The sequence below is a fragment of the Fonsecaea monophora genome, assembly GCF_001642475.1.
Source record: "Fonsecaea monophora strain CBS 269.37 chromosome Unknown Scaff9, whole genome shotgun sequence".
In the NCBI taxonomy this organism is placed as follows: domain Eukaryota; kingdom Fungi; phylum Ascomycota; class Eurotiomycetes; order Chaetothyriales; family Herpotrichiellaceae; genus Fonsecaea; species Fonsecaea monophora.
This window is the reverse complement of record NW_019173940.1, coordinates 248,080-274,138: the sequence shown is the minus strand read 5'-3', so window position 1 is coordinate 274,138 and position 26,059 is coordinate 248,080. Positions and strand designations below refer to the sequence as shown.

General features: G+C 53.0%; 11 protein-coding genes across 11 annotated transcripts; 5 read left to right on the top strand and 6 right to left on the bottom strand.

The window, feature by feature from the left end:
- Window positions 1–204: 204 nt before the first annotated feature.
- Window positions 205–1,626, bottom strand: AYO21_02182 (hypothetical protein; the record flags this gene model as incomplete). The annotated part of the gene is made up of 7 exons (XM_022652162.1): window positions 205–375; window positions 483–533; window positions 615–816; window positions 896–1,236; window positions 1,292–1,314; window positions 1,374–1,399; window positions 1,541–1,626. The coding sequence occupies 7 exons, from the start codon at window positions 1,624–1,626 to the stop codon at window positions 205–207; spliced, it is 900 nt and encodes a 299-aa protein (XP_022515548.1).
- Window positions 1,627–2,432: 806 nt separating this feature from the next.
- On the top strand, window positions 2,433–3,757 carry AYO21_02181 (hypothetical protein; the record flags this gene model as incomplete). The annotated part of the gene is made up of 2 exons (XM_022652161.1): window positions 2,433–2,513; window positions 2,579–3,757. 2 exons carry the CDS (start codon window positions 2,433–2,435, stop codon window positions 3,755–3,757), a joined length of 1,260 nt encoding a protein of 419 aa, XP_022515547.1.
- Window positions 3,758–3,966: 209 nt separating this feature from the next.
- On the bottom strand, window positions 3,967–5,342 carry AYO21_02180 (hypothetical protein; the record flags this gene model as incomplete). Its single annotated transcript, XM_022652160.1, has 3 exons — window positions 3,967–4,543; window positions 4,698–4,838; window positions 4,975–5,342. 3 exons carry the CDS (start codon window positions 5,340–5,342, stop codon window positions 3,967–3,969), a joined length of 1,086 nt encoding a protein of 361 aa, XP_022515546.1.
- Window positions 5,343–5,684: 342 nt separating this feature from the next.
- On the bottom strand, window positions 5,685–6,782 carry AYO21_02179 (hypothetical protein; the record flags this gene model as incomplete). The annotated part of the gene is made up of 1 exon (XM_022652159.1): window positions 5,685–6,782. The coding sequence occupies one exon, from the start codon at window positions 6,780–6,782 to the stop codon at window positions 5,685–5,687; it is 1,098 nt and encodes a 365-aa protein (XP_022515545.1).
- A 507-nt stretch (window positions 6,783–7,289) lies between these two features.
- Window positions 7,290–8,465, bottom strand: AYO21_02178 (hypothetical protein; the record flags this gene model as incomplete). Its single annotated transcript, XM_022652158.1, has 2 exons — window positions 7,290–8,390; window positions 8,451–8,465. 2 exons carry the CDS (start codon window positions 8,463–8,465, stop codon window positions 7,290–7,292), a joined length of 1,116 nt encoding a protein of 371 aa, XP_022515544.1.
- Window positions 8,466–8,993: 528 nt separating this feature from the next.
- On the top strand, window positions 8,994–10,656 carry AYO21_02177 (hypothetical protein; the record flags this gene model as incomplete). Its single annotated transcript, XM_022652157.1, has 3 exons — window positions 8,994–9,572; window positions 9,630–10,530; window positions 10,589–10,656. 3 exons carry the CDS (start codon window positions 8,994–8,996, stop codon window positions 10,654–10,656), a joined length of 1,548 nt encoding a protein of 515 aa, XP_022515543.1.
- Window positions 10,657–12,083: 1,427 nt separating this feature from the next.
- Window positions 12,084–14,580, bottom strand: AYO21_02176 (hypothetical protein; the record flags this gene model as incomplete). The annotated part of the gene is made up of 2 exons (XM_022652156.1): window positions 12,084–14,423; window positions 14,527–14,580. 2 exons carry the CDS (start codon window positions 14,578–14,580, stop codon window positions 12,084–12,086), a joined length of 2,394 nt encoding a protein of 797 aa, XP_022515542.1.
- Window positions 14,581–15,727: 1,147 nt separating this feature from the next.
- Window positions 15,728–17,793, top strand: AYO21_02175 (hypothetical protein; the record flags this gene model as incomplete). Its single annotated transcript, XM_022652155.1, has 5 exons — window positions 15,728–15,863; window positions 15,916–16,020; window positions 16,076–17,017; window positions 17,071–17,218; window positions 17,271–17,793. 5 exons carry the CDS (start codon window positions 15,728–15,730, stop codon window positions 17,791–17,793), a joined length of 1,854 nt encoding a protein of 617 aa, XP_022515541.1.
- Window positions 17,794–18,550: 757 nt separating this feature from the next.
- On the top strand, window positions 18,551–20,215 carry AYO21_02174 (hypothetical protein; the record flags this gene model as incomplete). Its single annotated transcript, XM_022652154.1, has 4 exons — window positions 18,551–18,798; window positions 18,861–18,874; window positions 18,938–19,095; window positions 19,160–20,215. The coding sequence occupies 4 exons, from the start codon at window positions 18,551–18,553 to the stop codon at window positions 20,213–20,215; spliced, it is 1,476 nt and encodes a 491-aa protein (XP_022515540.1).
- Window positions 20,216–20,785: 570 nt separating this feature from the next.
- On the top strand, window positions 20,786–23,493 carry AYO21_02173 (hypothetical protein; the record flags this gene model as incomplete). The annotated part of the gene is made up of 2 exons (XM_022652153.1): window positions 20,786–21,956; window positions 22,028–23,493. The coding sequence occupies 2 exons, from the start codon at window positions 20,786–20,788 to the stop codon at window positions 23,491–23,493; spliced, it is 2,637 nt and encodes an 878-aa protein (XP_022515539.1).
- Window positions 23,494–24,413: 920 nt separating this feature from the next.
- Window positions 24,414–25,613, bottom strand: AYO21_02172 (hypothetical protein; the record flags this gene model as incomplete). Its single annotated transcript, XM_022652152.1, has 1 exon — window positions 24,414–25,613. One exon carries the CDS (start codon window positions 25,611–25,613, stop codon window positions 24,414–24,416), a length of 1,200 nt encoding a protein of 399 aa, XP_022515538.1.
- Window positions 25,614–26,059: the final 446 nt, after the last annotated feature.

The window sequence follows — 26,059 nt, the reverse complement described above, 5'->3', positions numbered from 1 at the left end:
TACATAGTTGGTATAGATGGCATCCAGGGCGGAAATTCCCTTTTGCTTAAGAGACTCATTCCCACGTTCAAGACGTAGGCTTCTGTCCCCAGACTGTGTACCTTTTTGCAACATCAACATTAGCATTGGCATGATCCATTGATACTGGAGGGACGCTGGACGCTTTGACCGCGCAGCATTCGCCGAAACTCGCAAATGACACACTTACATATCGTATATGCTGTGGATGGACGGATTCCTAAAGTCGCTGCGGACCTGCATCAGCAGAACGTCCAGATCCTGTCGGCTCCAGCCGAGAAAGTCGCAGAAGAGTCGAACATTGAGGCCGGTGAGTCCCTCGTGCAGCTGGATGAAGTTGAGGAGCCCAATGCGTTTCTACAGGAAGGAAATAAGGACAAATGTAAGTAAGCCTGAGTTCTGAACGACACGCAAATTCGGGAGAAACATGTCAAAGGTCAAAAGGATATGGGTGCTTGACTTACCAGTCGCTTGTCCCTGGGCCAGGTGCCGACTGGGACGGGAGTGCGAACAACCTACACAATGCGCAGATCGAGTCAGCGATTGAAGGAGAAAGGGGCGCCGCATGTGAGATAATAGGAATGGCTGACACCAACATTCACATTCACGAACCCGGCGTCCCTCATCCAGCCTTCAAGTCTCTTGCCAGGTCTCAATGAGCGACCCAGATCCTCCATGCCTTGAGCGGCGATCTTGATCCAGCGCGAGAGGGCGTCGTTTTCGGTCAGAGTACCGTCTTGGCTGTAGTAGTCGATGTCGAGATCAGCGAACTCGGCCCAAGCTCCCGGTTTGAGGTTTCTTCACAAAAAACAAAGGGTCAGTATAGTCCTTGGCGAGATCCAAAAGCCTCGAAGGGTCACAGCGACCAGGCACTCACTCAAATGTCCGACGCATGAGCTGCGGCCAATTTCTGATGGCCCCTGCCATGTACCTGCAGTGGATGTAATCAAAGGGAGCTCGAAAGGTCCAGTCGTCCTCTACGTCTGCGATTTCGAATCTCGTGTTGGGTGGCACCCATTCAGGAGCTGAAGCACTGATGTCGACGCCGATGATCTCTGCCTGCGGATACGCGTCACCCATGGCGATAGCCCAAGTTCCTGTGCCAAAGCCAATATCGAGAACCCTAAGCCCGCTGTCGCTGATAGGGGCTAGATGCAGCTCTCCTTTGTTGATGTGGAAGAACATTTCGTCCATGAGGTCAAGGCGGTTGAGCTCCTCCTGTTGCGATTTTGAGATATTCGGTTACGTCGAACTAGAGGCGGGATGGACTCACTTCGTCGTTTGGTCGATGATATGCTAAGATTACATGAATGGCTTTGCTCTACTTGGCCGTCTTTGCCAGGAAGTATACATACCTCCGTCTCTAAAGCCTTGATATTGCCTGCCATGGGAGTAGACAGGTCGAAGCAAGCTTGATCGCAATGAAAGAGTGGATATGTTGTCTCTTTTCCAGGAAATGGCAAGTCAAAACACTATTTCTTTGTCCTGAGGTCTCTGTGTATGTGTAGTATTGGACACTTACAAATCGCCGACAGCCTCATCTTCTTCGACAGCGATCAGAGGGTGGCCGTCTGCTTCATGGCCTGCTGGACCCTGTTGCTCTGCCATCATACAAAACCCTGGTGTGAGGTGCTGCCACAGTCGACGACCACTGGCCTCGCAAAGGTACATCAAAATAAGCGCAGGGGAATCGGGAGAAGACGGCAGGATAGAAAGCCGTTTATGTACCATCTCTTGAACAACAACACCTCCATGCATGGGCCAAGGATCACCTCCCCTGCTTAAGCTTCCGTCAAGTATAGCCAAGGTTCAAGCCACGAAGCCGCCGGGGGCCGGGTAAACGAGGACATCGGAAGCATGAGCCTAAAGTTCATGCAGTCATCTAGCCCTTGAAGAAGAGGTGATAACCACGGTCTGAGAGGGGTGAGATCGGGCTGGTGGTTGACAATGTGAACTTGGCCATGAACCATTTAGTTCGCAACTTTGCTGTGGACCGCAGCTGCGCAGATGTTGGGCTTGTTTTGTGCAGATCCAAGCCTGCGCCGCGCAGTTTCCCCGAGAGCTACTCGGTACTTGTCAGATGGTGTCGAGAGAAGGACGAATTCGGTATTGGTCCGGCCATGTCGCGATGCCTAGCGATTGGTAAGACTTGCAGGGGTGGTTCAAAAGTACCCGGTTGACATTCTGCAGCTAGAGAGGTCGGGGTGGCAGTTCCCTTGTTCAGTTCCACCTCAGCACTCAAGCTCGCAAGACTCGTTCATCACAGTTAATGTCACTCGGTTAAGTTAGCCACGTCACACTCTGCAAGCGCTGATTGAAGAACTGTGGTAAAATGCTCGGACAGTCCCCCTCCAATTCGAGCTTTGCGCCTTGTGAAGGCTCGAACCGTCCGTCTCCGCAATCCCACAGAACCTATGACTGACAAGAGGAATCTCGAGGTTGTGATCGTTGGGGCTGGTGCGACGGGGTTGTTGATCGCACAAGGATTGAAACTGGTATGTGCTGATGGCTGTTGGGGGCGAGGGCCTCATGCCAGGCTAACAGGCAACTCAACACCCAGAATGGCATTAAAGCAACCGTCTACGAACGAGAGGAAGAGTCTACATATCACACCCGGCCTCGAGAATGGGGAATGACCTTGCACTTTGGCCAAGAGTACCTGGCCAAATGCATCCCACCGGAACTCATGGCTCGTCTGGGTGAAGCATGCTGCGACACGTTCTACACGGGCAAGCACACGTCCTGGCCCATGTTCAACGGCCAGACAGGCGAGAAGTTCTTCGATATGCAGGGTTTCAATCCTCTGCGTGTGTCTCGTCGCAAGCTCCGCGCCCTCCTGAGCGACGGTCTAGACGTGCGATATGGCTGCAAGATCGTGTCGGTATCCCAGGCAAATGGGTCCGCAACTGCCACCTTCGCCAACGGCAGTACGGCCACCGGTGACCTAATCGTCGGTTGCGAAGGTGTGCACTCCTACATCCGCGAGGCGCTTGTTGGCAAAGACCAGGCCACCAACTCTCCCATCGACGTACAGATGTTCAACGCCTGCTGGTCCCTCCCAGCCGACGCTGCCCTCCTGCAACGCAAAGCCCACCCGATATTCCGCATTGGCTACCACCCGACAGGCATGAGCTGGGTGACGGCGATCCAGGACGTGAAAGATCCCGATGATCCATCCACGTTCCTCTTCCAACAATGTCTCTCCTGGCCCGGCCGACCACACGCCGAAGATTTCCCCGACCAGCAATCCAAAATCGACTTCATCAAGTCCAAGGCCGAGATCTACGCCGAACCCTGGAAAAGCGCTGGCCGCAACGTTCCGCCCGACCTGCCGCTGCAAGTCGACGCCATCACGATGTGGAGGCCAGATATGGACTGGTCGTCCAGTCCGCTGTGGCCGCACGTCACGCTGGCCGGGGACGCCGCGCACAATATGCCTCCGTTCCGCGGTCAGGGGCTGAACAACGCATTCCAAGACGCCGAGAAGCTCGTGTCGGAACTGAGTGAGGTGGCAAAAGGAGACAAGACGCTCGAGCAGGCCGTGAGCGCGTATGAGGAAGAGATGAAGGCACGCAGCCTGAAGGAGATTGAGGTCAGCTTGATGCAGACCCGCATGGTGCATAACTGGGATACACTCATGAGCGCCCCCATGTTCAAGGCCGGCATGAACGCGTACAGGGACGAAGTCAAGGGCAACTTGGAGACGGCAAGCGGCGGCGAGGTGAATAGTGCGAAATAATTACACGGCACTATAAATAATGGGTTGTGGAAAGCGTCTTGATACACCTACTAGTGATATTGGAGCGGTATAGCAAGCGTCAGCAGAATAGATATTTGGTTAAGAATCGATGACCAATAGGCCATTCCTTACTTGTGGGACGCAGCGTCTCCATCCCCTTTGGGAGAAGAACCATGCCACTCGAGCAACAGAGAGCAAAAAAAAGTATCTCAAGTCTCGGCGATGCGAAAATCCGCGAGAAACGCCCAAAACATCTTCTCGCGCCACCCTCTTTGCTTCCAGTCATTGGCGGTGGCGGGGAACAAGTCGACGACGCCCCTCGCGGTCGTGTCGTGCGCGTAGATGAAGAGCACGTTGTCGTCGCCGTCGGCCTTTTGGGCCCGCACGATCGTCTCGATCGCCTGGGGGATGGAGAGGCCCATGGCCGGGTCGAAGAAGGGCTGTGTCGGCGACCTGCCCCGCGTGCGCTGGACGGCCTCGAACACGGCGCCCGGACAGGGCGAGTGCAGCGCCCTCGTCGTCACCGCGTGCGGATGGATGTGCGCCGGGAGCGGCATGTACGTGGACGGTCTGATCTCGCCGCCGTGGTGGCACAGATCGCCGCCCATGAAGATGAAGGTGTCCGGCTCCGAAGTCGTGCGCGCCAGCCCGCACACATGGCCGACGGCATGGCCGGGCGTGTCGAGGAGGTAGAAGGATCCGTCGCCGAAGAAGTCTTGGGCGCGGAACTCGCCGATCTGTAGCGTGCCGGGTTCGGTGAACGTCACTTCGCGCAACTCCCGTCCCCTATTTTCGTGGTAGGAGGCATTAGGTTAGACGTGGTCAGTAAACACAGCTTATCGGACATGCTCATGGTGGTTTCTCAAATCGAGATTGCCCACACAGAGCAGACAGATCGCACTTCTCGTCTTTTCACCTCGTCAGGCTGAGTCGGACTTACTTGAAATCAGACTCCCGCACGGGAGAATCCACTTTGCCTGGATATCCAGGCATAAAAGCCTCCTTGAATCCCGGACCTACCACCACCTCGGTCGAAGGAGGGAACGTGGACGGATCGCCCAGATGATCCCAGTGCCAGTGACTGCATGTCCCCATCAAAGAGAAATCAACCCTGTCTTCACACAGACAAAACATCCAGAAGGGGAAACACACACACAACCATCCACAGGTCCTCAAACGCTCTCACAGTCGTGACCACGAAAGGGAAACCTACTCACCTCCAGACAATACTGCCGACACTCTTCGGATCGACCGCATTCTCCTCCAGGATCTGGCTCGTGTGCTTCTGGGCAGAGATCTCCCACCCTCTAGTCTTGAGCGTCTCGCTCACGGCGGGCGCAAAGTTCTCCCAGTCGGGCGGCACGCCGAGGTCAAAGAGCGCCTTCTTGCCCGTGGTGCGGGATTCGACCAGGAACGACCACGACGGCAGGTCCGGCATGGTCTCGAAGCCTGCCATGGGTGGTGCCATCAGGTAAGACACGGCGAGCCGTCCGATGCGCGAGGTGGTGTCGATGATGGAAACCGTGGCGGTTGCGCCTGGGGGCACGGGGAAAAGTCTCTTCGAGGGAGACGTGGAGGCGGCCATATTGATTGGACTATTTTTCTTATTGATGGTATCTCGAAAGCGTCGGCGATGTATGAGAGTCGGCTGATGCAAGAGTCTACCATTCGGGGTATCTATCTGAGAGGAGAAGAGGTAGAAGAATACCCGAGTACATGTAGAGAGCGGGTGACAACAAGTATCCAAATGATGCGGGGAGAAAGCTGGAGACAGAAGCTGGAGACAGAAGCGGGGAATCGACTCCCTTATTCACGCAGCCTCGTCACGTAATACGCGATATGGGGGATCGATCAGCCTTGCAGTGCCGCGCTCCATTGCCAAGTTATCACGAGGATGGCTTTAGAGACAATTCTTTCTCTAGGCCAATCAAGCCTCCAGTCCGTCTAGAGCCTGTCGCAAAGCTTGTCTAGCTTCTGCCCTCGACCTCTCGAGGATTTCTCGTGCTGGATCAACCGCACTAACCAGCCCCACGGCACTTCCTACATACGCCGTCATTCTCCCGTCTTCCCCCCACCCAATCGACCCGTTCTTAATTTGTTCTTGGAATATCTGCTTGTTCTGCCCCAAATCCATTCCTGCTAGGTCATCTTTGACGCTTCGATTGATGATCGCACGACCGTCGTATTGAGCCGGCCAATCATCCCTCCCCTGGAGTCGATCGAATAAATCGGTGCGGATGGTGCTTTGGCCGCCGTCGGAGACCCGCAGCACATCATCTTGGTATCCCTTCTTGATTTCTGCCTCGCGGCTGGCGAGGAAACGGGTCCCCATCACCGCGCCTGCGGCCACACCTGTGGCGAGGACAGCAGCAACCCCTCGGCCGTCTGCGATTCCACCAGCACCGACGAGCGGGATTTCAGATCCCAGTGCCTGTAGCGCGTCCGCTACTTCTGGAAGCAAGGATATCACTCCTGCGCCTTTCCTGAGACCGTGCCCGCCGGCATCAATCCCTTGCACAACCAGCACGTCGGGTGCATGCTTGCTTTTCGCCGCAGCAACAGCATCAGCGACAGAGCCAATTTGTATCCATATCTTCGTGGACGGTGATTCTTTCCGAATCCTTAGTGACCACTGGTCTAGCTCGGATTGACCAGATACCGGAACAAAGAGCCACGCTGCGGCAGGCTTATGTTTGCGAACAATTGTGGCAGCAACCTCGAGATCACCATCGAAAAGCTGAAACCCTACGCCGATAGGGAGGCGATCAACATCTGGAGCATTCAAAGAGGTAGGATTCTGGGTAGTGATGGGCGTCTGGTCCAACAGACTTCGTGCCTTCTCAAGCTTGGAATCTAAATCTGTAGGGCGCACGCCTGGCCCAATGAAGCCCAGACCACCTGCGCGTGAGGTTGCAACCGCGAGGTCCGGACCAGCGAAAACGCGCATAGGCGCGGAGACGATGATGGGTGTTTTGAGAAAGGCGTAAGTTGCTTTGAGGCGCTGAACTGCCCGCGAAGCACCCATGATGATGTTGACCTGTCAATGAGCAACCGGAAAATGATAGTAGCGCAAGATTAACTTCGGCCCGATTAATGCTTTTTCGTATTGGACTGCCTTTCACTGAGAAAATATGGCCTTGATATCCATTGTGGTGTAAGCGCGATCGCTTGGGTGGCGGACCGTTGGAGCAAAATTAAGGGTCCACAAAGAGATCGGAGAGAGGCTTTTCCGCGGTGTTTCAATTTTCGGACACATCAGTTTTACTGTTGGATGAATTGAGTCACCAGGTGTCAGGAGAGATTGAGTTTGGATGACAAAGCCGCGGGGATTTTCGAGCAGCAAAATGAAAATACTCCAGTCTCATCGACAGTACTTCCGCGGAGACAAGAATCATGGTCTTGTGCTTGTTCTGGCGAAGAAGCGGCGGCGAATAGAGTATACAACCGGTGGTGGAGTGCTAGAGGACCGCCAATAACGGATGTGTGGTCGGAAAAGCACAACGGTGATATCCTCAGCTCGCGTACACGCACATTAACCACGGGTCGATCCAGAACTCCTTGCAAGACGGTCCAAGAAACCTCTGAAACCCATCAATCCAAGCCAAACAGCTTCTTCAGTTCTGATGGTACGGCTGCCCTGGCCGGGTAACAGATTCACCCACACTTCGAACAGATCCTTAACTTTCTCTCCAACGAGACCCATCTCTCGACAACTCTTGTCGTTCTTGGCTGCAGTTTCCAAACCTGCCACGCCGCCGAAGACCATGAGTACGTGATTGTAGCCAGTTGCTTCGACCAAAGGTGGTTCAGCCAGTACGCTTTCTAGCGGCTGTCCTCTTTCAGAGGTCCCGATCGAAATGTCGTAGCCTCCATCATAAGGGCATTCAGTGAACACATCCGTGAGGGAACTGCACTGTCGTACTGTATAACCCCAATAGTACCCTTTTTGCTCCCGCGGAGCGTAGGGGGAAACAGCTTCAGCCGTCTTGGAAGCTTCATCTTCTAGATGTACAGTCACTCGTGTATTGGGTGGAATCTCTGCGCCCGACAACAGTAAGAACCCAGGTAAGCCAACATCCACCAATGTCCCTTTGCCGTCGGCAAGAGCAGTAGTAGTGATGCCTTCACGATACTCACACCATTCGTGTGCGCGTAAATGATGCGGCATATCAAGGCTGGGAAGTGTACCTGCGGTTCGAAGATTAGGGTGCATAGGGAATAAAGCCTTGCGGAGGTGAGGTGGTGTTTCCAAGTACGAGAGGAGGTGAGCCAGAAAATGGTCGGGGTGGGAAAAGGCAGTGTATTCGTTCTCTCTGATTTTCGGGCGCTGTTGTTGAGTTTCAGCGTCCTCATCGTCAAAAATGATCACTTCATCCACACAGAATACCGCCAGAGCTCTCGCAATCTGGCCAGCTAGAAATGTCTTTTGGTCATGGGACTTTGCATTGCCAATGATGCTTCCTGGGAGGGCTACAGACAGTGTGCAGGACCGGCCCCCGGCGGGCTGGAACACTGCGGAGGGTTTGGAGGTGTCGACATCATGTCCATTGGTGCGATCATCTCGCTGTTGATTCTCGGGTGTCGTTTTCGACTTGCTACTGGATTGTTTCTCTCCTGGTTCGCGTTTTCGTTTCTGTAACGGTTTTAGCACGCTTGAGATTGGGCCACAGGAAGAAGATTTTTCCGCTCAAACCTTTTCTTTCGGCATGCTGTGCAAGAGACTGTCGAGGTGCCCCGGTTTGGCTCAGTGACACGTTTTCTGTACGGAAGTAAGATGGCGAGAAGCTAATGATGGGCTGACAGCTGACAGTGTTGTATGTAACCTCTCGCATCAGTAGATTTGGTCTAGAACTCAGCCTCACTGCCGCAGCGGGAGAAAGGGTAACGCCAAGAATAGACAACTCATCACCCCTTGATTGGTGGAAAGGCAGAACCCCGAGAGTAAGGGGACAGAATTCGCCATTGTCCAGAAAAGGATCAAGAATGAGATCCAAATGCATGCGAAAAAAGGAGACTCAAAGTTTCCACTCCGCTTGAATCCACCGCCATTTCGCGTTTTATCAAGAGAGCGGCGCGTGCGATCATCTCCTTGCAACACCTCGACGTCCACTACATCTGTGATACCTCCTCGTCCTTTGCCTGCTGCTCTCGACCCTCGATTCTGAACCCCCAACCGTCTCACCCACGCTGATTTCGATCTCACCCCTTCTATTCACCTCCCATCAGTCACACGACCATGAAGATCGGACGGCGGCGCGCTCAACTCCTCCTTTTTCTCCTCTCCGCAGCCTCCCTATGCGAGGCTTTGGCTGCTGCTGAACCAGGCGATGTCTCTTCAGGCAAATTCGGAGAAGTTGTCGTTACTCCAGGAGGGACTGCTGGGAAGGCATTTCCTGTAGGCACAGAACATGCCCCAGTGGACGGAAAAGATGGAATGCCACATGAAGGCCCGTTTGTTGAAACAAATGCAGAGAGAACGAGGAAGAAGACCCTGTACACTGGTGCCGAAGACGAGATCCCGGTATCAAGTCCAAAATTGAAGGAGTCTTACAGGGATCTCTCAACAGATGGGGATCTGCCCCAGACAAACGACGCGGTCATGGACGAACGCGTCAAGTCAAACCCCGTCGAAGGGACCAGGGGAATAGAAGGGGGGATATCTGGCAAGTCTAAAGATCCCAAAATCACCGAAAAGCGCCCCGATCCTCCCAAGGACGCAAGGCCTATTCCACACAGCGAAGTTGCCGGAATGGAGGATGCTACGGGCGGAGAAACGCTGCCTCCCACTGATGAGGATACGAAGAAGGTTCTGACGGTACGAAATGACCACAAGCCGTCTAGGGTTGACACAATATTGACACGCGTGGAACAGGTGCCAGAAGATCTCCCCGAGAAACCTCATGACATTCCCCATCCCGAGAACCCATCGTCTCCCAAAGACACGATCCTCTCTTCCGAAAGCACTACCAGCCAACAAGCCTCAAATAAACCGAAGGATCACGAACCCGCCGTCATCTCACCCATGCACTCCCTTGTGCTCTCCTTCACCATGATCATCTTCTCCGAGATTGGTGACAAGACGTTCCTTGTCGCTGCTCTCATGGCCATGCGCCACCCTAGAGTGGTGGTTTTCACGGCTGCGTTTTCCGCCCTCATTACGATGACTGTCTTGTCTGCACTGCTGGGACACGCTGTCCCTACGCTCATTCCCAAGACACTGACAAACTTTGCGGCTGCTGGGTTATTCCTGGTGTTCGGCGTGAAAATGCTCCTGGAAGCCCGCTCCATGTCTCCAGATGAAGGAGTCAGCGAAGAAATGAAGGAGGTGGAAATGGAATTGGAGGAGAAAGAACATCAGCAGGCGAGGAGGATGTCGAGACATCGGAGAACATCATCAGCTATATCCCCTTACGCCCTGGAAGCGGGCCGTGGCCCAGGAGGGAGAAAGAATACCGAGTCACGTCTTCCGTCACCACCCGAGTCTCCAGCGTCGTCGCGCGATGTGTCGCCCGTACGCCAGTCATCTCTTCAAAACATTCTTGGCGGTATCAACAACCTCTGTTCACTCCTCCTCTCTCCAGCGTGGGTGCAGACTTTTGTCATGACCTTTCTCGGAGAATGGGGAGACCGCTCTCAGATTGCAACGATTGCGATGGCAGCAGGTCAGGATTATTGGTGGGTCACGGCTGGGGCACTGGTTGGCCATGGTATTTGTACGGGAGCCGCCGTGTTGGGCGGAAGGGCCATTGCTGGCAAGGTCAGCTTAAGGACTGGTAAGTTATGAGCAAATGTCTTCGAAAGTCAACAACTTGCTAACTGATCTATGTGCAGTTACCATGGGCGGAGCGATTGCATTTTTGGTCTTTGGAGTGATTTATCTCCTTGAGGCCGTGTATTAATACCCACATCCGACTTATCTCACATGCGACAATGTTCATGATTCACCGGCCAAAGCGCAGGGGTTTCCCGGTCCTTTCAAACAATGGTTTTTTTCCCGGCACGTTTGTCCAGCACATAGTGGCAGGCTTTCAAATGGTTCATCGAGCTGGCGTTTTGGGGTAAATCGTCAGAGCGTATCTGGGCAGCAGCAAGGTTGAGGCTGTTTTTACACTCGCCAAGTGGAAAGACTTGGGCTGGAGCATGAAGTATCGTATAGTCCGCCAAACGCACACGCACACGCCCTCCGTGGAGAACTTTGCAAGAGCTTCACGCGGATACGTGCTGAATATTACACAGTTATGGCACCACCAGCATATTTCCCTTTCGTTCGGCCTTGATTGACCATCTCTCGTCTCGTCTCGTCTCGTACAAGTATACCTACGTACTTTTTTGAATCCGACACCAACACCCCATCATCCACCGACATATAACATGATTCAAAGGCGGCGACGGTCCAGGGTCACTCGCAAATAACTGCGAGTGAGGCTGAATGGGTTGTCAACCCCGTTAAGAGGTTGCCAGGGTGCTGTCTGATGTGCGTGCCGGTGATTCAAGAGGCCAGAAGCACAGCGAGGGAGGGCGAAAGAGGGTTTGCCACGAGGGGGAAGGGGAGGGGTTATGATATTTCCATCTTGCCCTATATGTATGTAGGTGGTCAGTCCAAGTGGGCGAGGCGAACCACGAACGCCATTACGATGGCTTACGAGCATAGCGAGCGATTCATACTATTCTTTGTCTTTGTCTTTGTATATACGGAGCCCCTGTCCCTAGTGGATGGCTGGATGGCTGGATGGATGGGCTAGTGGCGGACAAGCAGAAAAACAGCAAATGCCGAAATAAGTTGATTCATTGAAAGTTTCATTCGTATCGAGTCGTGGAATGCATCAATCCCATGGCTGTCATTCCCAAAGATTTTTGCCAAAGTGCTCAGTGTCCGCTCCCATCAATGGAGCAGCATCACAAGACTCTGTGTTCTCGCAATTCAATTGGTGACCCTAATACCCAAACACCCCCTTCCCAAGAACTCAAGTTCATATTGGGACTTTGCTGGATTGAATGGTGATAGCCAAAAGTCTCAATCGTACTTTCCATAAAGTGAGTTCCGTATCCTGTGATCCCTGTTTGAACCCTGAAAATTGAACTTGAACTTTTTTGCATCAAAGCTAGCCCCTGACTCCAGATCCAACCGTTCCCATTGCCACGCATATCCCCAAAAGAATCAAAAGGTTACACAAATTCCGAAAGAGCTGAACAAATCTGAACATCGCGTCCAAGAGGCAGTCGATAGGGAGCAGCGAGGGTATGCCGGCATTCAGCTCGATCCGGCATTGTCCGCATCCCAGCGATTGATGGTCTGGAAATCTGAAAAGACCAGGTGAGATGCTGCTCAGCCTCTCTGCTTGGGCCGGGCAAGCATGTTCAAACGGCTGAGACTCAAAATGCCTCGACCATTCTTGCGATCTTTTGCATTCAGCTTCGCCATCTCACGAGCAGAACTTTGTCTTGGCTTCTTGATCGGGCTCATTGATTTTGAAATCGACTCGTCGGATAAGTCTCTTGTTGTCGCGTTAGTCCGCTGTCGCTTCCCACCCCGCTTCTCACCCTCGTCTTGCTCAAATCTGTCACTAATACGAGAGCTGTCTTCCCATCCACCCGGGACACTGGGCATCACTGAAATACGTCGATTCTCTTTGCTAGATTCTCCATCTGTGCTCTGTTGATCATCAGAGACCGTTGACGCACGTCGTCGCTTCTTGCCTGGCAAACCGTGTGGTACAGTCTTGACGTCTGCATCCTCGAAAGGTTGGATCACATCTGTAACACCAGAGGAACGCACTCGCCGAATAGTCGACGGAGAAGGGTTTGAGAAGTTCAGATTGCTAGGGGATCGAGTAACTTGGTCATGCGAACGAACGGTTGGGCCAGCTTTGTTGACTAATGTAATGACAGATGTCAAGGTCGAAGGAGCGCTAGAACGAGAAGGATGATGCAATGTCGTGAAGATGGACTTGAAATCCTTTGACTCGCGGCGGCTATGCTCTTTCGCTTTTTCGGTAAACGCATCATCGACCCTGGAAGCGGCAGCCGGGCTCGAGGATGGATCTGGCAATGCAGGGTACTCGATCTCGCTTGATGCATCCTCCCATACATCGTCTTCTTCGACAGTGTAGGCAGCTGAATCATAGGGCACCACAGGAGCCAGCGCTTTGCCAGGCGTGAGTTGCGGTAGTTTGGCAGGGCTTGGACTTCCAGCTGCCAGTTTGACAGCATATCTAGACTTGACACTAGGAGTGAAGTCGACTTTCTTGTGGGAGCCACTGACAGCGGTGGCAGTATTAGGGCGCTTAGGTGTTGCTTGCCTATCCTCAACCAACGGTACAACGTCGGTCTTGCGCCCAGAGCGAAGAATGGATTTGAGACCAGAAAATTTCGGAAGTCTGGAAGAAAGGCCCGAGGAATTGGGTATCGCACCAGTCTCGGCAATCGACCTTGGTTTCGTCACGGTATTGGCAACAGATGGAAGATCCTGACGTGGCAATGGGGGCAGTGGCTTCTCAACCCGTGAATTTCCCGTCTCTTGCAGTCCTGATGAAAGTTTGGTGCTGCACTCTCCATGTGAGGTGGAGGGTCTCCCAATGGGAGCCGTTGACGCAGCTCGCAGGGACTTCGCCGAAGTGGTGCGAACAAGTGCGTGTACTTTGTTCGGCGTAGCAACGGGAATCTGACTTGTTGTCGCCCTAGCTAAAGAGGCTTTAGTGGGTGACAAGAGGCTGCTTGGGACTGGGCGTGGCAAGGCGGAAGGGCGTATTGGCGAGGTCAGCTCTGATGGTCGACTTGCGGATACGTCGTCGAGTTCGGAGCGTCGAGCACGCTTGGCAGGTGTAGCAGTCTCGACACGCTCCGCTTGTGCCGGTATGGACTTGAAGGGACTGACTGAGGTAGGTCGACCAAGGAACGGAGGCGGCTTTCGACCTGGGGTTCCCTTCCCAGCAGTTCGCGGTCGATCGGCTTCATCGAGACCAGCCTTGGAGCCACTTCTCTTCAGGGATTGTGCTGTAGGCTGAGCGAAACTTGGCTTTCCCCGGAAGGCTGATGGATGATTCGCAATCGAGTCCATCTTCTTGAATTGAGCCATATGGACGTCGCTGAATCTTCCTGCCTTTCCCCTGGGTTTCGCGATTTTCCTTCCAGTGGCACTGGTGCCATTGAACATGTCTTCAGCCTCTGCATCCTTCTGTTTCTGGGCTTCCCTCTCCAGTTGCATTTGAGCCTTGATCTTCGCTGCCTCTTCCCGAACATTATCCATGAGCTTCTGTGCCTGGCTGCTCAACTGGGATTCTGAGCCAAAGTTGAAGTCAAAGGCAGTGGAAGATAAGCTTGTCGAGGTGTTGAAACGCGCTTTGGAAGGAGTGTTCTGGGCACTTGCAACGGAGCGAGGAACATGGGCTGGCACATCGACAAACCCCAGCTTGAGGCCAGAATCCGGAGCTTTGGTGGTGGTTTGATGAACGAGATGAGGGTGCATTTCGGCTCGATCGGCTTGTGGTTCGGTCTTGGGGGTCTTCAGACCAGATAACTTGGAAAGCTGTGACTTGATCATGGCTGACGACGTTGGAGTCGCAAGCACATTGTCGATAGACTGTGGTTCGCCGACTTCCGGAGTTTCATCTCTTTCTACGAGGGATTCAAGCTGCACGGTAGAGACACCCTTGCGAGGAGAGGCATGCTGTAGGTAAGATTATTAGCTCCAAGCCATTGAGAGATATCGAGATTACATTGCATTGAACTGTGATAGAGAATTGATATGGTTGCAGATTGGCCAACATTACCTGTTGCTGGGCTGCCTTGCTCAATCGAGCCGAGCGACGGCGGGGAGTGGCCATCTGAATAGCTTCCCCAGGATCTAGAGCATATGAAATCGAAAGCAATAAAGTGTATGAGGAACAAAGATGGTGTGGGATTTCGAAACCGATTCAGGCGGTGTAGTCTGTTTGAGGTGGAGGATTTCGAGATGGCACGATGGGTAAGAATCGATTGTTTAGTGGAGAGAGCTTGAACAACTGCCTTCTTACGTCAGAAACGTAAACAACAGCGCCAACGGGCACCATAACGGGCTTCAGCCTCGGGACACCAGCCACTGACAACGCCACGTCAAAAACGCGCAGTCACATGATCTCCTAGCGCACCGCGCCACAACTCGCGTCCTGCGACGCAGGTCCAAGTGTGAAACATTCAACCTTCGTCCGCGGAATCCTTCTATACCTACTCGGCAGAGTCGTATTGATTACCTTTCAGCTGTTTGGGCTTCTCACCCGGTGTCCTCAACTTGTACCGAGTGCTCACACTTTGTCAAGGTCTAGGGTTGACCAACCTCCTCATTCAACCCTGATCATGACCTCCTATCTAGAACAGGTACTTGTATCACTTAGTGTCACCACGATATGATCCTTCGGAGCTTGATGAAGAGCGATTCCTGTTCCCCTGGCGCATTAGCCTGCATGTTCTCGACACGATCTGTGATCTACCAGTAAACCAACTGGTCTAGATTGGGTTCATTGACTGGCACAAGTCCATCACAAAGCTTCATGAGGCTGAGTGAGCTTCACTAGTAGCTACAGATTGTGGCCGTTCACCCTAAAAATGGGTCGCTCGAGCACACCACCTATCGAGTCCCCGAGGCCTTTAGCAGCTCATTTGAGGGGATCGCTCCTTGAGCTTTGCATCACAGACACCATGTGGTTTCTGAACTGAGCCTCTGAGTTGTTCCTGACCAATAGCTTCTTGTGGCCCCATCCTCCTAGCCTCGTCAACCATTCCTCTAGTCACGTTAGGGCTGACACGGGAAATGAAGGATTGACCCAGGGATCAGCAATTAAAACTACTCGAACTGGCACAAAGGCCATCAACAGCTCTCATACGTCTGCTTCTCGTCGCTCTTTCTACTGTTTCGTGCCTCAGCACGGAGTTTTGCCTTTCAATTCTCCTTTGTTGATCGTTCTGTCCACTTTCTTCGGGCAGCTGGCTGTCGCAATGGATATCTCTTATGGCTCCATGAGCCATCGTTTTTTGCTTCTCGGTCTCCTTGCAATAACTCAACTCGATGTCGTTCGCGCAGGAGTCGCCCTCGATCCCGTCAAGAACTTTTGCAGGAGAATCGGACATAGTTGTTAGTATCTGAAAGAACAATGGTATTCGCGGTTACACTAATGGATTCTCAGCTCTCTACAAGAATGGAACGATCTATATCAATGGTGGTATCGAAACTTATGTGGATTTTGGCGCAAACGGACAACAAGACTGGAATACGATCACGTCAGGCATCAGTGCGTTCATGCGTCCCCGTGGGAGATATCGTTTCACTAACAGTCACCTCAAAAGACGAAAACCTGATCTCGGTTGACATGACCGCCTCTTGGGATTGGAAAACGAACGTGTCCATCTCCCAGAATGCCAGACGGGAAAGTGGTAGCGTCGCGGGCATGCAGTGGCCGGTGAATGTTCATGACGGCTCCCTCTTTGGAGGAATGGAGTCATCTACAACACTCTATATGTTTGGGGGGACAACGTCGGGCTTCAATCAAACTTTCCCCAACTTCCTAGTCCCGCCTACAACTCAATACGGCCTGTGGACCTATGACATGGGCGCCGACGTGTGGGCAGCTATCGACACTTCCGGATCCCTAGAAACGATACCGTCGTGGGGAGCAAACACCGAGGCTCCAGATCAGGGACTTGCCTTCTACGTGGGGGGTCAGATTGATAGTGGAACAGCAAATACCACTCAGTTTTTGGAGGATGATACCGTTGGTGTTGGTGGGATGGTGGTTATCGATACGACTAGTAACAGGATCAAGAACATCACAGTCGAAGATGAAGTCAAGAGCAATCGACAAGGTGCTGGGATGGTGTATGTCGACAACTTTGGCGACGCTGGAGTGCTGGTCCTCCTTGGCGGAGAAACTCGAGCAGACGGCCTGATTTCGATGGACGAGATTTGGGTTTTCGATGTCAACTCCACCGACCTAAGTGATAACCCCTCCCCTGGTAAGAACCAGTGGTACAAACAGACAGCAACAGGCGACATCCCTCCAACTGGACGCACGGATTTCTGTTTGGTTGCTGCACCTGCCCAGGATAACAGCAGTTCAAGCGTCTATCTCTATGGCGGTACTTCCAACGGTACAATCTTCGATGATATTTACGTTCTCAGTCTTCCCTCCTTCACCTGGGTTAAGGTATACACTGGGCAGGACGCTCGCTGGAGCGTGACATGTCATTTTATTCCACCCAGGCAGATGATCACAATTGGAGGAGGTGGAAGTGAGTATTCCACGCAAATCTGATGTGAATAGTTTGTTGACGACGTCTGACAGAAAGCCACAACATCTCGTCCGATTGTGATTGGGAAGATAAGAGTTTAGCCGTGCTTGATCTGAGTACTATCGGATGGGGTAGCGTGTTCGACGCCGCAGCACCGAAGTTTGACGTGCCGGATGACGTTGTCAAAGCTATTGGCGGAGGGTGAGTGACAATGTGAAGTGAGCAAAGACAACGAACTGATTGAGTTGTTCAGACCAGCAGGAAACGCCACTAAGAGCGAGCCAGACGGAGGATGGGCCGAATCAGGTCTCAGTGAGCTCTTCACTGTCAGAAAGGCAGCAACTACTACGACCACTCCCCCGCCCGAAACAAGCACAACCGCGACAGCATTTCCCACCTCCGATCCCACCGTAACCGAAGATGATAACAAAAGCACGGGCTTGTCTGGTGGTGCTATCGCCGGAATTGCGATAGCAGCGGTCGCTGGTGTAGCAATCGTCGGCGCCGTGATCTTCTTTTGGCTTCGTTCTCGTCGTCAACACAGACAAAATGTGGGCATGGAAATTCCCGAGAAAGACTCTCTACCATCGTACAGCATTGCCGCTGCCCAAAATACACCGGAACTGGGAGGTACTCCTCAGGCTGCGGAAATGCCAGCCAAGCTCGGCCCTGAAGAATCGAAACCTGCCATTCAGGAGCCCGTGGAAAAGGACGCAGGGACGGTGCAAGGCCCTCATCCATCACTGAGACAGAATGGACCAGCAGAAATGGAGTGAAGAAATACAGCAGACTCACTTGGCGCCAATGTTTCGATGCTCGTGGATGGATGGGGGTTGAATGTGTGCGAGTTAGCGATGCCCTTATAATGATATGGTTTGTATAAACGTCTTGTTTAGGGAGTCGATCTGTGTATGTAGCAATACAGGATTTGAGTTGGATGGGTGGGACTTGGGGACCTGGACCTTGCTTTTCTTTGCACCGGATCTTCAACTTGTATACCTCGTATGGAACTTGGTAATTACTCGGTGCTTGTGGTTTCCCCATCGCCGCAATGACGTATACACATTGGATTGTCTTCCCCTCTTGTCACAAACACAACACTCAAAACCATCGCCGAAGTCACTCCCAAGCCTTTGCTTCGTCGTAAGAATTCCCTGGCAAAAAGCTTGTCAAAAGGCTTCTCAAGTATTGGCTCCTTTATGAATCCGATGCCAGGGATATACAAGTACGGACATGCGCCGGACGATCGTTGCCCCTCTCTCCGTCCCCATCGCGATCCCGCCTCCATGGGGATCGCCGTGCAAGGCTGTCGTGACGTCGAGGGTACCAAATTCAAGAGGTAATGGAATGCTGCCTATGGCATCATTGTGCAACACACGGGAGACAAGACCCATGATGCCTCTGTCGATCACTTCACCGTCAGCATAGTTGTGGTCATATACCATATAGTCCACATCTCAATTCGCCATGTGTAAACTCTCATATCTTGTGTAGGGAACTCTAGGTTGCTTTGCTCGAACAGTAACACACAGAATGGCCTCTCGATCGCCAACGCTTCGTGCCTCTTCCGACCCTTTTGGTGTGGATGAAGAGAAGGACATCCACGGTCTTGACAATCCACCCTACCCGGGTAATGGACACTCTGATAAGAACTCCCCAGCGGAGAAGAGACGTTCTTCACTGGGCACTGCCTGGCGGCGCCAAAGTGAGTATCAAGAGACAGATCCCTTCGGCGATGATGACGACGAAGGAGGAGTCAAGTATCGGACTTTGGAGTGGTGGTGAGTACACCAGCTACTGTGCATCCCATGAACAACGATATGCTAATGTCTTCGCGCTCCAGGCAGTGTAGTATGAGTGAGTTCTCCTCGACTTTGACAACGCCACCGTCGACCTGACATGGTATTCCTTCTTCTTCAGTTATGATTGCCGAAACGATCTCTTTGGGAATCCTGTCTTTGCCATCAGTCCTGGCGACCATTGGTATGGTTCCAGGCGCCATCCTCATCGTTGGACTTGGTGTTGTGGCAACTTACTCAGGATATGTCATTGGGCAATTCAAGGCAGCACATCCTTGGGTAGGCAGATTCCTCTGTTCTCGAGCAACCTGGAGAAAGCACATACTTAATGTGGTTCATCTAGGTCCATAACATGGCAGATGCCGGTTACGTTCTCTTCAAGCCCATGGGACCACGCGCAGCTGCTATCGGCCGCGAATTCCTGGGTGCTGCGCAAACAATCTTCCTCATTTTCAGCATGGCGAGTCATATCTTGACTTGGACAATCTGCTTGAATACACTGACCGACGGTGCGGCCTGCACCATTGTTTGGGGTATTGTCGGGTTGATTCTCTTCTGGGTCTTCGACATTCCTAGGACTCTGCTGAAAGTCTCGTGGCTTTCCTGTGTGAGCTTTTTCAGCATCACGACCGCAGTGATTGTCACCATGGCAGGAACAGGAGCCAGAGATCCTTCCCATGGCCATTTCCACGCTACTCAGACTGCAACTTTTGCCACAGCATTTCTGAGTGTCACCAACATTGTATTTGCATATGCCGGTCACGTAGCTTTCTTCAGTTTCATTTCCGAGATGAAGAATCCGCACGACTTTCCCAAGGCTTTGGTCATGTTGCAGATTACCGACACCGGCATGTATTTCCTGGTCGCGATGGTGGTTTATGCCTATGGTGGAGATGAGGTTGATTCACCAGCCTTGGGATCCGCTGGAACACTCGTTGGCAAGGTCGCTTGGGGCCTAGCCATTCCGACGATCATCATTGCTGGTGTCATCTATGGCCATGTCGCTTCCAAGTATGTCTATGTTCGCCTCTTCCGAGGAACGAAACATATGTCCAAGAGGACTGTGCTTTCGGTGGGCAGCTGGCTCGCCATCACATTGACGGCGTGGGTGATTGCGTGGATCATTGCGGAATCCATTCCCAACTTCAATGATCTCCTGGCTCTGATCTCGAGCTTGTTTGCCTCCTGGTTCACCTATGGTATTTCCGGCATTTTCTGGCTGTTCCTCAACTATGGCCAATATACCACGAATTGGAGGAAGATGACCTTGACCGTGGTCAACGTCTTGTTGTTCTCTATGGGTGCCGCTATCTGTGGAATGGGACTGTATGCCAGCGGATACGCCATCAGCAATGAGCCCGGCGGAAGCAGCTGGACATGCAAGAGCAACTCACAGTGAGGGTCGCACTGCAGAGATTCGACGTGTATGTAGAGACCATTTTGCCTGTATTTTTAGACCTGTATCATCGTGGGAAGTGTGCAATATCAAAGGAAGTAACAAGGGACGAGAGAGGCTATAGCAATTGGATCTTGGTTCAGTCATCGTCGCAGGTTCAGGGATCTCGCTTGTTTACTGGGTTGCTGGTTTGAATGTTTGTATTGTCAATGTGGCGAGGTCTCAGAGTTCGCCCATTCACACATAGCTGAGTGCAGTTTACCCGATGCACGACTCTCGTCCCAATTTGAGCTTGTAGTCTTGATTTCTCTTTGTCAGACAGGATTCTGCAAGACGTCTTATCCCTTATGATACAGAGATGAGCCTCAGAAGCTGCTCCCCTAGCCTGCCTCACCTCGATCTCCCCATCCACCAAACAACTGACCGTCTCACTGACTGTTCCAAGACTGAGCAGGGCCATTTGCAGTGTCATGTGCAAGAGAAACAAGTGACATCCCGACTGATCATTCGTTCGACCAAAGTCAGGGGAGCCAACAGACGAAGAGACAGAAGCGTCAAGCGAGGCTTGATAAGATGCCTTTGGGCTCGCGGAGACCAGTAGTGGGCGGCGCAGACTCCAGGCCCAAGCCGCCAAAGCCTCAGGGGGAAAGTGCGCCTAATGGCCCTATGGCAAACACCAACACCCACGCCAACAGGCGCCAAAGTGGGAGGACCACGAGGAGTGGTGAGGGCCGACGAGGCAATCTTCTAGACCCCGGCGTCCAGCCCGGGATTAATCACCGTCCCACCAAAACCTGCAAAATTTCTAGAGATTTCGACCAGGACATGCCTGAGAGCAACGACGACGAAAGCGAGAGTCATCAGCACGACACCTTCTTCCGTCCTGCCAGTTTTCGTAGCCATCTTCGAGATCATCTCTCAACCGGCAAACTGAAGTCCCCAACCCGTTCGACGTCGTACACGACACCCCTCCCGCTGTTCACCGAGGAGTCAAAGCCTAAATCTGGCCAGGCGGCTCCCGCACCCTTGACTGAGCAGAATCTACGGGCCCTCCTACGATCCATCAACGCTGCAGATACAAAGAAGCAAGAGCCTGGGCGGCGGAGGGGTGTGTCTGAAGCCGCAGAGGGAATTCCCGAAACAAGCATCAACTGCAAACTTAGTCCTCCTGCCGCTGCCGGTGTCACTCGCACCGCGGGCACAACAGGCTCTGGCCGTGCTGCCTTTGCCTCAGCCCCACCCGCAGTCGCCCTTCCTCCCACTGGCTCAAATCCAACATCCATGCGGAAGTCAAAATCACCCAAGAAGCAGGACAAGGACAAGGAAAAGAAGAAGTTTAGAAATAACTCCGACCCAGACACCCACCCACTGAATCTCCCTCCTGACCAACTCCGTCAACATCTGGCTCAAATGGCCAGGCAAGAGGCCGAGTCGGCCGGCAGAATGTCCATGGATCGAGAATTTGCAGACACCAACAACCACGATTCCTCCATGTCCAACGGCACCGCAGGCTCGTCGCAGCCGGCCACTCCCTCGAAAGAAGTCCCTGGCGCCTTCTCCGACCAGGCCAACAGCGATGCCACGAGCAACGGCACCAACGGGCAACACGAGGAGCGAAGTCCCACGCCTCCTCCACACCGCGTTCCTCCTGCACCCAAAGTCGATGCCGAGGCCTGCAAGGCCGCAGGAAATAAATTCTTCAAGGCCAAGGATTATGATCGGGCCATTGTCGAGTATACAAAAGGTAGGTTTGGCACCCATCCATGGTTGAGGTTCCAAGACCAGACAAGCTGACAAATACACACACTCGCACAGCCGTCGAAGCAGAGCCCTCGAATCCCACGTATCTGTCAAACCGAGCCGCAGCCTACATCTCCGCCAACAAATACAGCCAGGCACTCGGTGATTCACTACAGGCCAACCGGTTGGATCCCCAGAACGATAAGATTCTACACCGTCTTGCTCGAATCTACACCTCTCTAGGACGTCCGCAAGATGCCTTGGATACGTACGCTAAAATCCCTAATGCGTCTGCCACAGACACTGCGTTGGCTCGCAAAGCCCTGCAATCAATCGAAATGGCGGAGAGGCAAATCGACGCAGAGGACGGAAATGGTAACATGGCGCTTTGGAGCATTGAACAGGCACGTCAAACACTAGGATCGGGCACCCCCACACCGAGAAGATGGCAGCTTCTCAAAGCCAAGGCAAATTTGAAGATCGGGTCCGCGAATGCCCTGGGCGAGGTGCAGGGCATTGCGCAGAATCTGATGCGTGAAAACCCTATGGACGCCGAAGCTATTGTTCTCGCAGGTCGAGCATTCTACCTCAAGGACGATAAGCCTAGACAGGGAAAGAGCGACTATGAACGAGCCGAAGATTACTTCCGACAAGCACTGGCACTCGATCCTGACAACTCCGATGCGCGGAACTGGTTGCGAACAATGAAGAAGCTAGATAGATCCCGAACAGCCGCCAACGACATGTTCAAGCGTGGCAAATACTCCGACGCCGTCACTGCTTACACGGAAGCTCTCACCATCGATCCCACAAACAAGGTCACAAACGCCAAACTGTTGGGAAATCGTGCTCTAGCCCGGATCAAAATCAAGGAATACGATGAAGCCAAGGCCGACTGCGACCAAGCTCTTAAACTCGACCCCAGCTACACCAAAGCACGCAGAACCCGAGCCAAAGCCACTGGAGAAAGCGGTGACTGGGAACAGGCTGTTAAAGATCTGAAGTCTTTGTCCGAAGATAACCCCACTGACGCGGATTTGGCCAAAGAACTCCGTAACGCCGAGTTGGAACTTAAGAAATCCAAGCGGAAAGATTACTACAAGATTCTAGGTATAGATAAGGACGCCGGCGACAAGGATATCGAGAGGGCTTACAAGAAGAAAGCGGCCCTGCTGCATCCAGACAAGACGCAGGGCGATAAGCAGAAGGAAGAGGAGTTTAAAGACTGTCTTGAGGCCAAGGAGACGTTGCTCGATCCCCAGAAGAGGCACATGTACGATTCGGGAGCAGACCTGATGGAACCTGGGATGGGTATGGGTGGATATCCTGGTGGTATGGGAGGCTTTCCTGGTGGTTTCGGAGGGATGGGAGGGTACCCCGGGGGTGGGTTTGGAGGCATGGGTGGTGGTGGCGGCGGTGTGCAGATTGACCCGGAGATGTTGTTTAATATGATGAACGGGATGGGTGGTGGAGGGTCCGGTGGCGGCGGCTTCAGGTTCAGTTCAGGTGGAGGACGAGGCGGATATTCGCCGTTTGGCTGAGATTCATTTCCAGCCAGAGCCTTGAGAGGACGGAGGCAATGAGCCACTGGCATTGGAGTGGCGCCTGAGGACGTCGACGACATCCCGAGTCCCATGTGGTCTGGGGGACAGGACAGAGTGCAGAAAGCCAGATGATGTCCCCATTGCCAATGGAAGCGAAACAGCAAGGACAAGCAGACAGCGGTGCCAGCCATGCTCAGCTCCACCTCAGGCTCCATATCCAGCACCGGGCAATCAACGGGTCAACGAACCAAGTGTCCGGTCTGCCTCTCAACCCATTGGAGCCTGAAGCAGAAAAAGGCAAGGCCGATATCCTTCGGCATAGTGCGACGCACTCCACCACAGGGTAGTGCAAGTCGCTCAGAAGCTGCAGCCTTGCCGTTCTTCGGAGCAGAAGCAGAAGGACTACATCCGATGGACTCTGGAAGTTTCAGGCGAGGATCTCGAATTGGCATTACATAGAGCCACGGAGCATTGCATAGAGGCTGTGAGGCTGTAGCCCTGGAAGCCTCGGGATTGTATTGTGCCAACTTGGATTGTTAGTTTTTATTTTTTATTTTTTATTTTTTTTTTCATGGACATTCTCCTATTTGTCCTTTCCTTTTACCCCTCGACCTGTCAATGGCACTTGATCTATCTCGAATGTGGTGCGCACATGTTCTCGTGGCACTCAGCCACAATTGGAAAAGGGGCGACACCCTGTTATAGTTATTGCTACGACTGTCTTGGATGAATCATTCATTCATGGCTTACATAGCTTAGCATAGCTAATACATTTCAAACAAGGACACGGGAGGGGAGGTGTGTCCGTCCCATATAAAGGGACGACGTACACCTGTAATCGAATACAAAGTCGTTGAAAGGTTCGGTTGTAAGTTCGTACTAACCTACCTACCTACTTACTAGGTAGTTAAGAACAATCAGTCGTCATCTTCGTCGTCATCATTTCGGGCATTCCTCCTTCGGCGGCCTTGATCTCTTCCAGACGTGCTAGGTCTGGACCTCTGACCTCCCCGGCTCGACGGGCCTGGCTGCTGCCTGTCTTCGTCGACCTCTTCAGCCCCGCCATCGTCCTCGGCATCCCGATCACCTCCTCTTCGACTTCGCTGAGGTATACCACCTCTCCCAATCTTGATGCCTAGACTCCTCGAGAGCTTGGCGTTGAGTTCGTCCTCTTCAATCATGACGGGGCGCGAAGCCTCTTCGCCGTTGGCATCTTCACTTCCGTCATCTTCCTCGCGTTGCCGTCTACGCGGGTTATTCTGTTGAGATCCTCGCGATAGAGGGACTGCTCCATGTCCATAGACAGTCCTCACCAAACCGGCCACACCTTCGACCCCAACCTCGATCTTGCCCCTTGGCCCGGGGGTCCATTCGATGATCTCCTCGCCGCTAGACGTGTCCCTCCGTTTCTCCACATATCCCTCCTTCATCATCCTCTGTAGCAGCTTATCTTTATTGCCCAGCGGTGTATAGGTGTCGGCGTTGACGCGCTTGAGGTAGCGTTCTAGCTTCTGATCCGCAACCGCATTGTTGTTCAGGTAAATCAGGGAGAGGATGAATGTGTAGAGGGCCGTGTAACTGGATTCGACGTCTATGCTGGGCGCACGTGTGGGTTGTGCGATGACAGGATTCTGTTTTAACTCGGCCGGGAGCGTCGAGACGAGTATCCACGACTTGGAAGAGTTGGTCATGGACGACTTTGTCTGCGTCGCTTGTGTCCGGCGATCTTTCAGGGTTGTTTTCTCCTTGGAAGGAAGTTCCATCAACTGCATCCCGAACACATCATTCAACACGCGCTGGGCTCCCTCGAAGACATTCTTGAACGACGCCCGGCCCCCGCTGCTATTTGCATCCTTGAAGATCTTTTGGGAGATGTCGCTCCGCCGCAGGGGGGTACGTGAGTATTCCGTCGCAATGGCCAGACGGACAAGTTTCTTGACAAGAAGCTTTTCTGTGGAGTGAAGCGCTCGGGAGGGAGAGGCGGGTGCGGAGGAGGCTGATGAAGCGGCGTCCGAGTCTGAAGGTGTGCTTGGGCGCCGTCTTGGAGGAGGTTCGGGTTCTGATTCGGACTGGTCACGAGAGATTGCGTCAGCGCGACGCTTGAGATGTCGAGGCATGGCAGTGGCAGTGACTTAAAGGTGAGATTGTGAGCACCGGTTTGTGAGGGTTTGAGTCAGTCAATGGACAGCAGGCAGGAGTCCGTTAGTGGAGGCCACAGCGGACTTTCACCACTCCACGCGTTGAGTAGTGACCGCGTCTAGCACAGAAAAAGGTTGACACTAGGTTCGAGAAGAGTTTAGCTTATCCTTGGATGGAACCTTGACATCATGTGCACATGGCATGCCACTAAGATATTGTCTACCCAAACTACTTTTTAACTTGACTTGGTACAAGTCACTGGCACCATCGTAGTACAAGGACAAGTACAGGTACAGTGTCTTAGCACTGGCACCAAGCTAGCTTCAGCCCTACTTGTGCTTGTACGAGACAGGATCAGCATCTCCACATCTGTATCTCGCTTCCCCATTGTACGAGTAGGCGGTGGCTAGTGCATGCAGTAAGG